The 12,510-nt window shown below is 42.4% G+C and overlaps 1 protein-coding gene across 2 annotated transcripts; it reads right to left on the bottom strand.

The window, feature by feature from the left end:
• Window positions 1-295: 295 nt before the first annotated feature.
• Window positions 296-8,743, bottom strand: MEIG1 (meiosis/spermiogenesis associated 1). 2 transcript variants are annotated; one of them, XM_079914175.1, is made up of 3 exons: window positions 8,470-8,743; window positions 5,153-5,319; window positions 296-604 (listed from the first exon to the last, which is right to left on the bottom strand). In XM_079914175.1, exons 2-3 carry the CDS (start codon window positions 5,288-5,290, stop codon window positions 476-478), a joined length of 267 nt encoding a protein of 88 aa, XP_079770301.1. In that variant the 5' UTR covers window positions 5,291-5,319; window positions 8,470-8,743; the 3' UTR covers window positions 296-475. The 2 variants fall into 2 exon arrangements, with proteins under 2 accessions (XP_079770301.1, XP_079770300.1); XM_079914174.1 differs by lacking the exon at window positions 8,470-8,743 and adding an exon at window positions 8,209-8,443.
• Between the last annotated feature and the right edge of the window lie 3,767 nt (window positions 8,744-12,510).

The raw sequence follows: 12,510 nt of genomic DNA, 5'->3' as shown, positions 1-12,510 counted from the left end.
TGTCCTTTTCAAGGGACTGTACTGTAAGAGTAAAAATGTCTTCTTTATTTTTTGTGTTTGTTTTTTATGTATTATTTGTGTGAAAAGTATTCTAAACCTATTACAGTACAGTACTATATAGCCGATTGTGTTAGTCGGGTACCTAGGCTAGCTCTGTTGGACTTACGAACAAACTGGACTCACGAACGCGCTCTCAGAACAGAACTCGTTTGTATGTAGGGGACTTACTGTAGTTCTGCTACCACGGTTAAAACGGGAAGAACCAGACCAAGGCGGGCACCAATGGAATGCTACTGCAGTTATATTTTAGAACAGAATGGGATGATTATTGGAGACCAAGTTTCATGGCTTTTGTGTCTCAAAACATTCCATTGAAGTCTGCATGTTGGAGTCTTTTGTAAAATGACACTTACATATGTAGAATCAAACAGTGGATTTTTAAAAAGATAATGACAGGTAATACAAAGAAGTAAGGCTAGTAAGCATAAATTTTCACTTTGTGGACTTCCTTGTCATCACATTCCCTCTGTCTGTTGTAGTAATAGAAAGTATTGTCCCGTCTCTGAAGTTTCTTCACATATCCTGTCTCTGGCCAACGATCTACCTGTATATTGAAAACCAGAGTACCAATATTGTAATGTTGATGTTCTTTTTATATAATATTTCACTATCAAACAGTTAAAAACACAAGTCACATCAAACAATTAAAGTACAACATTAAATTTAAAACTACTTGAGCTCTTAGTGATATCTTACACACACACACACACACACACACACACACACAACACACACAACATACGTTAAGTGGCAGCCTTACACTGCAGGGCAACTAATTCAGATCCCAATTTCTACTCTGCAGCCAAGATAAAACATTCAAAATAATCTAAACTTTATCCTTATGTTTACAAACTATTTTAAGCATTATTACTTACTAACTTCTAAAAATAATACCCAAGGAGGAAATTAGGGCTAGGCCCAGGCCACAGGGGTGACTAAAGGAAGCAGTTAGACTAGAGATATCTAAATCTCTACATCTAGAAAATCTCTATATCTAGAGAAATACACGTGTATTTCCTCATGTCCATGTTTCAAGTTCACACCTGAAAACTCAATTTTTCGTAGAAATTGAGGTCATGAACATAGTCCTTAGCAATCTCTTCTTACCTTCTCCCCACTAGTCTCTCTCGTTCGCCACATTGGTTTGCTTACTTGATCGTTCGGCTCGATCTTTTTGGACATTTTCCTCCCCTTCCTCTCTGAATTCGCGTTATACTTTCTTGCTCAGGTCAGTGCATTTTTGCTGTGGTTAGGTATGTTGCTTCTGGATTGTGTGACATGTACTCCACCACTGTCAAGACCCTAGTATTTCGATTTTGTGTTCCCGGCATAAAAAACAAGTCCTGTCCTTCAACATCATCTCTACAGGCAGCTACTCATTCGCCAATCCCCCACTTATAAATCACAGCTTCCAAACTGGAACACGAACATGCCACGCATACAAAAGAACACACATCCTTTATTTTCTAGCAACATATTTTCGCTTTCTTCTGTGGTCTCGTTTATTTAGGAGTTAGCAAAAACGGGTAGCAGCCTATCTGGTAAACCTTGGCAGGCTCTCTGACACGTACATCATAGAGAAAAGCAATGCTTTCCATCACTTAGGTCAAGCCTGCCCTTTGTTGCTTCCATTACCCTCAGCAGAGAAAGGAAGAAGTTCTCAAGATACCGTTACCGCTGTCTTCCTCTTGGGGCCAAGAGGCTCTCTCATTTAGTAGGGTCCCCCAACCACCTTATTCAGTGAAGAAACAGTACACTGCTGCTGCTTCAGAATACCCACAGCACTTTATGTGGGATTGAGGAAGGAGACAGATGGGCCCAGGCTGAGCAGCTGCAACCAGCCTCCTGCTGACACCTCGAGATAAGAGGCCAGCAGGAGCAGAGCCCTGATTGGGTGGAAGACAATGTGACCACAGTCTTCTCATTCTTGTGGCAAAGGGGATTTTCCAGCTGGACACGTGCGCAGAGAAGGTCCTCAGTCTCGGGAGGTGCCAAAGGAGAGAGGAGCCACCAGCCCATAATATGTCCTGCCAACCTCCCAGAAACCTTCACGCTGGAATCCATCTTGGCTGAGAGATACGTGTGCACCCACCAGGAAGGACCCTGAGTCAGGCCAAATGTGGGCACGAACAGGACGATTGGCCAGAGGTAACCCAGAAGACTGCCCCCATATAAGCGATCTCAGCCACCCCTATTGCGTGCAACTCGGAGTCTGCCTGTGTGTTCTTCAACACGTACTTTACTCCCAATGAACACTTTATCTGCTTCACAATCTTTGTCACTTTGCTGAATTATTTCTTCAAAGAAGACAAGGACTGAGGTCCTGCTTCCAGCTGCCTCACCCTAGGAAATCGGGGGGGCTTCCAAACAGATGTGCTGGTCCTGCCTCATCAACCTCTAGGATTTTTTCTTTCTATAACCCTTTGCTCTTTCATAATTTTTTCTTCTTGGCTTTCTACCCATCACTCCCATTCAACCTAGGAAACCTTCATTCCTTAGAGAATGGTGGAGGCGGGTGCTATGGTCCTCAAGTCAGCGCTCCTTGGGCAGGAGATCAGTAAGCACTAATAGTGCCCATAAGGACGTGTGCTTTAGGTAAGGACAAGAACATCACCCAAACCCTTCAGACCACTGCCAATCAAGGCAAGCCTTCAGTTATCCTCCTGTCCATCCTTTAAGGCCCACTGCAAATGCCTCTCGGGGCATGAAGCCCTTTTGGAAGATTGTCCATGAAGGAAGAAAATTTTATCTTCCTTTAATTTGGGGGGGCATATATTTTCACTTGCATAAGTTTTTATTGTTCGTCACTCTTAATCTTCCACTCCAAGATACAGGAATAATAAAAGCTATCATTCACTGAACACCATTCATTCACTCAACAAACTACTACTGAGCACTACAATAGGAGGCACTTGCAACACATGGTTTCATTTTGTTCCTGAGACAATTTTCTAAAGCAGGCAGTGGCATCGCCATTTTACACTTGAGCTCAGTAAGGGTTACGAACCCTGTTCAGGGTTCCCTAGCCAAGGAGGAGAGCCAGGATGCAAGGCCTGGGCAGACTGATTCCAAATCCTGTACTCTAAATTTCTTGAGGTCAGGCACTTGCTTTTATATTTATCTTTTTAAAGCACCTGGCACAGAAATTTGCACATGGCGGGTACCCAATAAATATACACTGAAGTGAAATGCAAAACCTCTCTACAACTGTCAAGTCATACAGTGGATCGGGCTGTTACACACACACACACACACACACACACACACACACACACACACACACACATACACAACCCTCAGGTGCTTTTTGGGACTTCCCCTTTAAGGGTGTTGTTTGTGTTCCCTTAAATCTGATCTTATCTCAGTCTCTTATCTCTTATCTGATCTCAGTCACAGCAGTTTCTGGGGTGGTTGGTGGTGTAGGTGCATCAGCGCCTGTGTGATCACCTTGCCTATATGATCCTGGCTCTTACACCCCTTTCAGGGGCATTGCCTATCCCAATCTCAAGGCAAGTGTATGAAGCTTATGTTTGAACTGTATTAAAATGCTGATGCTTGTGTTTTACAACTATTTAGAAGCCACAGATGATAGAGTAATGAAAACTCCCTTTTGGTAATGGGGACCAAAGAGTAAAATGCTAGTAGATATGAAGAAATGGATATGTGAAAGTCATAGTCAGCCATCAAACCCTCATTTGATCAGTATGTTTAATTTCATTCCTTACCACCCCTAATAATCTCTACTGAATTAACATCCGTTAAATGAAAGAGTCTATTACATTTTAGCTCTGTATTGCCTCCATCTTTTTTCCTATCTACTTTTTTAGGACGTGTTAAGTAGAGATCAAAGAGTAGAATGAAGGAAGAAAAAGAATATGGGGATCTGAAAAACCCATCTAAGAATTAGTCTCTGAACAATGGTGAGTTAATAATAAAAAAACATAAAACAAAAATAAAAAACAAGTTAATAATAAACACTTTGTTGCAACCTCAGCTCTAAAAATTAAAATACATTTATGAATACTATGTTATATTCTATAATATCCTTCCGAACTCAGCCTCCTAGTATTCAGTAGAATAAATGAATTTAAAAAATCACATTATAAACTGGGGCCGTATCTAGATTTTGGTATAATCTCTGAAAAGCAAAACCATGTCTCTAGTCTCTCAAGAAAGTCTGGACACCGCGATGAAGAGTGGCCCCCGCTTGCCACAACTAGAGAAAGCCCTCGCACAGAAACGAAGATGCAACACAGCAAAAAAAAAAAATAAATTAATTAATAAACTCCTACCCCCAACATCTTCTTAAAAAAAAAAGAAAGTCTGGAATACACAACCAAAGTCGGGAGATTTTGTCACCTAAAGAAGAATTTAACCCCTTTATAATTTGTGGTAAAAATAAAAAAGAAACAGGAAAGAAATAATAGTTCCACAGCAAACTGAATATCTGATAATAGAATTACCTTAGGGAGAGAAAATGACTCTGCTTTGATGGTCTACCATAAAAGATTCACAGCGCAGTTGTCAGTAAAAGCTAGAAAATTCTTAATGTTTCTGTGCTGAGGAACCACCTCTTGCCTCAGTCTGCCTGAAACTCATTCTTCTGGGCCTCAGCTCCCCATCAGTAAAACGAGAGGCTGGAGTAGAATTCCCTTTTAGTATTCTCTGGTTCTTTGTTGGTGGTGGGTTTTTTGGTTTGTTTGTTTGTTTGTTTTTATTAATTAATTAATTTATGGCTGTGTTGGGTCCTCGTTTCTGTGCGAGGGCTTTCTCTAGCTGTGGCAAGCGGGGGCCACTCTTCATCACGGTGCGCGGGCCTCTCACTATCGTGGCCTCTCTTGTTGTGGAGCACAGGCTCCAGACACGCAGGCTCAGTAATTGTGGCTCACGGGCCCAGTTGCTCCGCGGCATGTGGGATCTTCCCAGACCAGGGCTCGAACCTGTGTTCCCTGCATTGGCAGGCAGATTCTCAACCACTGCGCCACCAGGGAAGCGCTGGTGGTGGGTTTTTGTTTTTTTTTTTTTTTTTTAGTGCTTTTCACCACCTAACAAACTCATATTGAGTTCAGGTTTGTAGAGGCATAAGTCTTACCATAGCAACTTGCTTCACTTGTTTATATTCAATTTCATCTCGATATCCTGCGTGTTGAAATCTGTACAGATTTTCTATCTCTTCTGACCACTTTTTGGCATGACTTACTGATTTTGGTTTCACGTCAGAACTAGCCATGCCTACAGAGGTCTTATTACCAGTTATTTCTGAAAGATGTGAAAACAACATTAATAGATAACATAATAGTGACAGTTTGGGAAATCCCTTTAAGAATGGACAAAACTAGCATTTAAAAAAAATTAGAGAGTTAAGAATCCCATTAAATATATTAGATTTTTAAACATTCAATTCCAAGAGTGAGAAGGATTCATGTTCTATTTTGGAAATAAAATAAAATCAACCCTGAAAGATACATAAATTTGCATTCAGAGTTACAGAGTGCTGTCCTAAATGCTGCAGACTAATTCTGCTATTTCAGACAATAGTTTATACATTTCTGAAATCACACTCCTGGTTTTAACTGCTCAGGAGATTGTCAAAATATCCCACCACCATTTCATTTAATCATATTCAAAACTTTATCTCCCTTTTTGTCCGTTAAGGGAATGTAAGATCAGTCTTCTCACTCTCTTCCTTTTCTTCTTACTGGGAAGCAATGGTTTCTTCCTCTTCCTTTTCTTGACTGTTTGGAAACATGCCAGTCACTGCAGTCCACTGACTTAGGCCACTGTGTCCTGATGTGAGAAGATGGACTACTGACACAGTCAATGACAGCTGTGTGGCTGTCCTGACACTGAGATCCCTGACTTTAAAACAATGTAGTCCTTAAAATTAAATTTTCAGCTCTAGTTCACATAACAGTCTAGTCACCAAACTTGTATAGCCAGTTTTTCAAAGACATAATCTTGCACTTGTGTTTTTGGTGACTTCTTATTTTATTACCAAAATATATCATTCATTTAACATTTATTATTATATGTAATATTATATAATACCTATTATATACAATATATGTATATTTTAATATTCTATAATTATTATATATTAATATATGTTACAGTCATTTATTAAAATAAAGTGCCCAGAATTTTCACCATGATTCCTTGAATTCATTCTTCTATTTAAATATGTTTCTATTGGCTGAAATACATTAAAATCAGACCTAATAAAGTAGGTCTCATCCTGTAAATGAAATCAAAGTTTTGAATTTTTTCAGTTATAATTACAAATGCTTATTGCGTTTTGTTGTTGTTGTTGTTTTTTTGCGGTAAGCAGGCCTCTCACTGTTGTGGCCTCTCCCAGGCTCTGGACGCGCAGGCTCAGCGGCCATGGCTCGTGGGCCCAGCCGCTCCGCGGCATGTGGGATCCTCCCGGACCGGGGCACGAACCCGTGTCCCCTACATCGGCAGGCGGACTCTCAACCACTGCGCCACCAGGGAAGCCCAGCAGTGACACTATCTTAATTTTTGTTTCACCCAAGCCATTTCTGCTTGAGGCTTGGCTTTTTGATATATAATAAAATACTTCTATTTACTCAAAGTCATTCAAAAAGTATTTTCCGGGCTTCCCTGATGGCGCAGTGATTGAGAGTCCTCCTGCCGATGCAGGGGACACGGGTTCGTGCCCCGGTCCGGGAAGATCCCACACGCCGCGGAGCGGCTGGGCCCGTGCGCCATGGCCGTTGAGCCTGCGCGTCCGGAGCCTGTGCTCTGCAACGGGAGAGGCCACAACAGTGAGAGGCCCGCGTACCGCAAAAAAAAAAAAAAAAAAAAAGTATTTTCCTAAATGTTATCTATGTAACCTTTCATCATTTTCAAACATTTAATAGAGCAGAAAAATATGCTGCATTCAGCTTAACTACTGGGGAAATCGCCATTTTTCTCAGTAGAAATATGCATCCCCCTAAACATATCAGGCATTTGGGAGTTCCCTGGCAGTCCAGTGGTTAGGGCTCTGTGCTTCCACGTCAGGGGGCACAGGTTCAATCCCTGCACAGGGGAACTAAGATCCCGCATGCCACGCGGCCAAATAAATAAATAAACATATCAGGCATTTCAATACTCTGCTTTCCCAAAATATCTAAAGGGGACATGAGTGTATTTTCACCATAAGAGGAACCCTAGTGGCTATACTATATGGTGATGGTGTAAATTCTTTTGGTCTCTCTTACCACTTACTACTTATTAAAAACAGAATGCAACTAAAAATAGGAAAGATCAACTTAAAATTCCTTAAAGATTTCCGTGATTTCCAGAAATTCACTGGCAGCACTAATTCTGCTGGTAGCCTTCAGCACTGCGAAAGTTAGCGGTTTCTTTAATGATAGCTGTGGCAAAAAATAATTTATATAAAATACATTTGACCTCTGTAATACTAAGCTGTGTCTGGAAAAACAGGAAATGGCAATGCCTGACTCTCTAGTTTGCAAAAATCAAATTTTATTAAACAGTATTAGGGTTTATGTGGGTATTTAAAAATCCCACCAATATTAAGTCCGTGACAATCTGAGGTTTTAATCTAACAGAAGCCTTTGATGTAATTTCAAACTCCCTTCTGTGCAAAAAGCCATCCATCACCTTCTTCTAGCTCTGAAAAGTGCTTTTACTTTTATAGTCGTATTAAAACCCCAAGAGCTATAAGAAAGGCTAATCTTCCATTTCTTTCCCCATTTTATTTTTTCTATTCCTAGACACAGAAGAATACGGGCGGAGGGGCCCTTTAACTAGCATGTAACCTGGACCAAGTCAGTTCACTCTCTCGGGCCTCTGCTTCCTGAACTGAGAAGAGGTCTCTAGATTATCTCTACAATTCTTACACTTCCCTTCCCAAAGTTTTTTGGGGTTCAGCTGAACAACAGAATTGGTTTCCATAACAGGCCTTGGTGGTCCATGGTCCAGGTGTGCTAGTGTGCATCTGCACAGCAGAAAGTCCCTCCTTTCGGGGACCCCGCGAGCTGACCGATGGGGCTTCTCTGGTCCCTCAAACTTTTTTTTTTCTTCTTCCAGAAATCAACAATCACGTCTGTAAGGTACAATCTGCCTAGAGAAGGCTGAGATGGAGAAAGTATCCTAAACCCTGGGGATCAAATGACTGACCTGCAGGAGGAACTCAGAAAGGAGCCCCCAGAATCGAGACCCCTAAAGACAAAGGGGGTGCGGAAACTACGGAGACTCGAAATTAAAGACCCTTCCTAAAAAAAGAGGAAACGAGAAAAAAGAGGAGCGAGGTGGACAGATCTCAGGTACCCAGAAGGAGCAGCGGGGCAGAAGGGGCGGAGCCTGGGCTTCGGGGCGGGGCCTGGCAGGCACAGGGGCGGGGCGGGCAGGGCCCGGCCCCGCAGTGACGCGCCCACTCACCCGTGGGTCCTGCTCGCCTGGGTAACCCTCGCTCGGCCACCCTTAAGAGGCCGGGGCGCCCCGCCTGGGAGCTCGCCAGCGAGTCCGGTGGTGCTCGTGTTCTCCACTCGGGATCCGTGGGCTGGGCTGGGCCAGCGAGAGGCCAACTGTAGCGGCCTCGGCGACACTCGCTTCGCCCGGCAACGCCCAGCGCAGCACGAGCGCTCAACTCTTTCAGGCCCCTTTGTGCTCGCTCAGGCCCCGCCCCCTGCGATCGGGCCTTTGTGCGCAAGCGCGTGGGCGGGGCCCAGTTTGGAGAGTGAAAGTCGATCGCAGGGTGGAGCCTTGCAACTTCTCAACCCCACTTCGAGGTGGAGAGAGGACTGCTTGCCGCTGCATCAATCACAGACGGAATTCCTTAAAAAAGCCGGTCAGAGAACAGAGACCATTGGTGCTTCTGGTCCCTGATGGTAGATACCTCCTATCTGTCCCACCTCTTCTTATTTTGTTGGAATTAAATGAGCCAATCCACTGGGTCGAGCACAGTGCCTGACAATTAGTAAACCTATGAGAAATGACACCTATAGCTTTATCTTTTCCCAACATTACCTACATTATTAATCATTTAAAAGACTGCCTATTTACTTACAACTCACAAATTTATTTCCTTAGACCAGATCTCTCTCCAAATTCTAGACTTGTGTAACCAACGTGTATTCAACGTCTGTCTGGTTGTCCAAAACAGCCACCCTCCGAGCACCCACCCTCAAACCTGCCCCTTCCACGCTCTCCCCCTTTCGGTAGGTGGTCCCTAGAGTCCACTTTCTCTGGCCCTCCATCAGCAAAATATCCATCCATCCGCAAAACCTGTTGGCTCTACTGATCCCATCCAGCGCAATCCACCATCACCTTTCCCCCTCTGGTTATTGCAATAGTTCCCAACAGGCTCTTCTTGTCCCCTGCAGTCCATTCTCAACAAAACAATAGGTTAGATCTTGTTAAAACCTAAACAAGATTATGTCATTTCTCTCTCCCAATCCTGCAATGGCTTCCTGTTTTACAGAGTAAAAACCAACAAAGCCCTACAAGATTTGCATGCAATCCCTCCTCCCTTGCTCTGTAGCCGGGGATCACTCTGCTCCAGCCACACTGGCCTGGCTGTTCCTCGCCCTGCTCCCACATTAAGGATTTAGATGTAGCTGCTTCCTCTGCCTGGAATGGTCTTCATTTATTCCCTTGGCTAACTTCCTTGTTTTTAAGTCTTTGTTGATATCTCAACTTGCCCATCCCAATCCCTGTAGCTCTCTCTTCCCATCACGTTCTCTATCTGTCTTACTATGTTCTCGTGTTTCTTTTTTCCACAAGACTTATCGCCTTCTAATATACTATTTATATTGCTTGCTTCTTTTTTTTCCTTTTCTTAGCATAATGCTTTTTTATATTGCTTGTTTCTTTTTCTTTCTTTTTTTTTTTTGCGGTACGTGGGCCTCTCACTGCTGTGGCCTCTCCCGTTGCGGAGCACAGGCTCTGGACGCGCAGGCTCAGCGGCCATGGCTCACGGGCCCAGCTGCTCCGCGGCATGTGGGATCTTCCCAGACCGGGGCAAGAACACTTGTCCCCTGCATCGGCAGGTGGACTCTCAACCACTGCACCACCAGGGAAGCCCTATATTGCTTGTTTCTTAATTTTATTATTTATCTTTCACTAGAATGTAGTTTCCATCAAGAGAGAGATCTTGTTAACTAAATTCCTAGAACAGTGCTTAGCACTCAGTAGGTACTAAAACAATATATTCTGAATAAATATCTTTCACTACCACTGCCACTATGATGCTGTGGAAGCAGTACAGCATGGTGCCTAGGACATTGGCATCTAGGGCATGACCTTGGATTTGAATCTGGGTTCTACTACTTAAACTAAGTTTCCTTAATTGTAAAATGAAGACAAAAACTGTACCTATCTGATGGGGTTGTTGTGAGGATGAAGAAATAAATATACACCTAAATGTATTTAGGACAGCATCTGGAACTGCATAAACGATGTCGATAGATATTATTTCCACTAGAACGTGCGCTCCATTACCGCATGGGCTTTGCTTTGCTCACCGCTGAATCTTTAGTGTCTAGAACGGTGTCTAGCACATAGTAGATGGTCAACAAGTATTTGTTAAATGAAAAAATGAATTCTCACTATCGTATTTCCTGGAGTGTTGCAGTAGCTCCCTACCCAGACACCCAGCCCCAGACTGAGTGGTCTTTCTAAACTTGAATCCAGTGGTTCTCAAACTTTAGCATCTATCAGAATCGCCTGGAGGGAAGGTGTGTTAAAACAGACTGCCATGGGACTTCCCTGGTGGTCCAGTGGTTAAGACTCCGCGCTTCCAGCACAGGGGGTGCGGGTTCCATCCATGGTTGGGGAACTAAGACCCCACATGCCAAGTGGCACGGCCAAACAAACAAACAAAAACAGTCAAACAAAAAAAAAAAAACCCCAAAAGACTGTTGGGCCCATCCCCAGAGTTTCTGATTCAGTAGGTCTGGGCTGGGGGAGAGAATTTTCATTTCTAACCCATTTCCAAATATACTACTGGTGATGTTCTTCCAGGTGTCATATTTTGAGAAATACTGCTCTAATCTCACCTGTCACTGCCTTGTTTCAAACCACCCTGGCTTGCCACTGTCACTCAAGTTAGAGTTTCAACTCCTTGGCTTGGTGTACAAGACCTTCTTGATCTGGTCCTTTCCTTAAAATAATTTTCTTATTGGTGTGCAGTTGATGTACAAGATTATATAAGTTTCAGGTGTACAACATAGTGATTCACAATATTTAAATGTTATACTGCACTTATGGTTATTATAAAATCTTGGCTATAGTCGCTGTGTTGTACAATATATCCTTGTAGCTTGTATATTTTATACATAGTAGTTTGTACCTCTTAATCCCCTACCCCTATCTTGCCCCTGCCTGCTTCCCTCTCCCTACTGGTAACCACTAGTTTGTTCTCTATATCTGTGAGTCTGTTGCTTTTTTGTTATATTCACTAGTTTTAAAAATTTTTTTAGATTCTACAAATAAGCGATATCATACAGTATTTGTCTTTCTCTATCTACCTTATTTCACTTAGCATAATGCCCTCCAAGTCCATCCATGTTGTTGCAAATGACAAAATTTCATTCTTTTTTTATGGCTGAGTAGTAGTTCACTTTATATATATATATCTATCTCCTCTTATTTACCCATTCATCTGGTGATGGACACTTAGGTTGATTCCATATCTTGGTAATTGTAAATAATGCTGCTATGAACCTTGGAGTGCATGTATCTTTTCGAATTAGTGGGGATTTTTTTTTTTTTTGATATATACCCAGGAGTGGAATTGCTGGGTCATATGAGAGTTCTATTTTTAGTTTTTTGAGAAACTTCCATACTGTTTTCCACAGTGGCTGCACCAATTTACATTCCCCCCAACAGTGTACAAGGGATCTCTTTTCTCCACACCTTCACCAATATTTATTTGTGTTCTTTTTGATGATAGTCATTCTGGTGTAAGGTGATATCTCATTGTGGTACTAATTTGCATTTCTCTGTTGATTAATGATGTTGAGCATCTTTTCATGTCCCTGTTGGCCAGCTGTATGTCTTCCTTGGAAAAATGTCTGTTCAGGTCTTCTACCCATTTTTAAATTAGATTGTTTGTTTTTTTGCTGTTGAGTTGTATGAGCTGTTTAAATATTTTGTATATTAACCCCTTATAGGTCGTATTACTTGCAAATATTTTCTCCCATTTAGTAGGTTATCTTTCGGGCTTGTTGATGGTTTCCTAGCTGCGCAAAAGTTTTTAAGCTTAATTAGGTCCCATCTGTTTATTTTGCTTTTATTTCCTTTGCTTTAGGAGACAGACCTCCAAAAACATTGTGACAATCTTTTATTTTAACTTTATCATTTATTTATTTATTTGGCTGCGTTGGGTCTAAGTTGCTGCGCGCGGGCTTTCTCTTGTTGCGGCGAGCGGGGGCTGCTCTTCGTTGTGGTGCGCGGGCTTCTTATTGCAGTGGCTTCTCT

This window comes from Stenella coeruleoalba, assembly GCF_951394435.1.
Source record: "Stenella coeruleoalba genome assembly, chromosome: 2".
Taxonomy (NCBI): domain Eukaryota; kingdom Metazoa; phylum Chordata; class Mammalia; order Artiodactyla; family Delphinidae; genus Stenella; species Stenella coeruleoalba.
This window is presented reverse-complemented; position numbering and strand designations above follow the sequence as displayed.

Excerpts from the sequence above, each read along its gene's own strand:
- MEIG1 (XM_079914175.1), bottom strand. The coding sequence starts at position 5,290 with ATGGCTAGTTCTGACGTGAAACCAAAATCAGTAAGTCATGCCAAAAAG. Across the intron at positions 605-5,152 it reads AAGTGAAGCAAGTTGCTATG|GTAGATCGTTGGCCAGAGAC; the intron begins GTAAGACTTATG and ends TTCAATATACAG.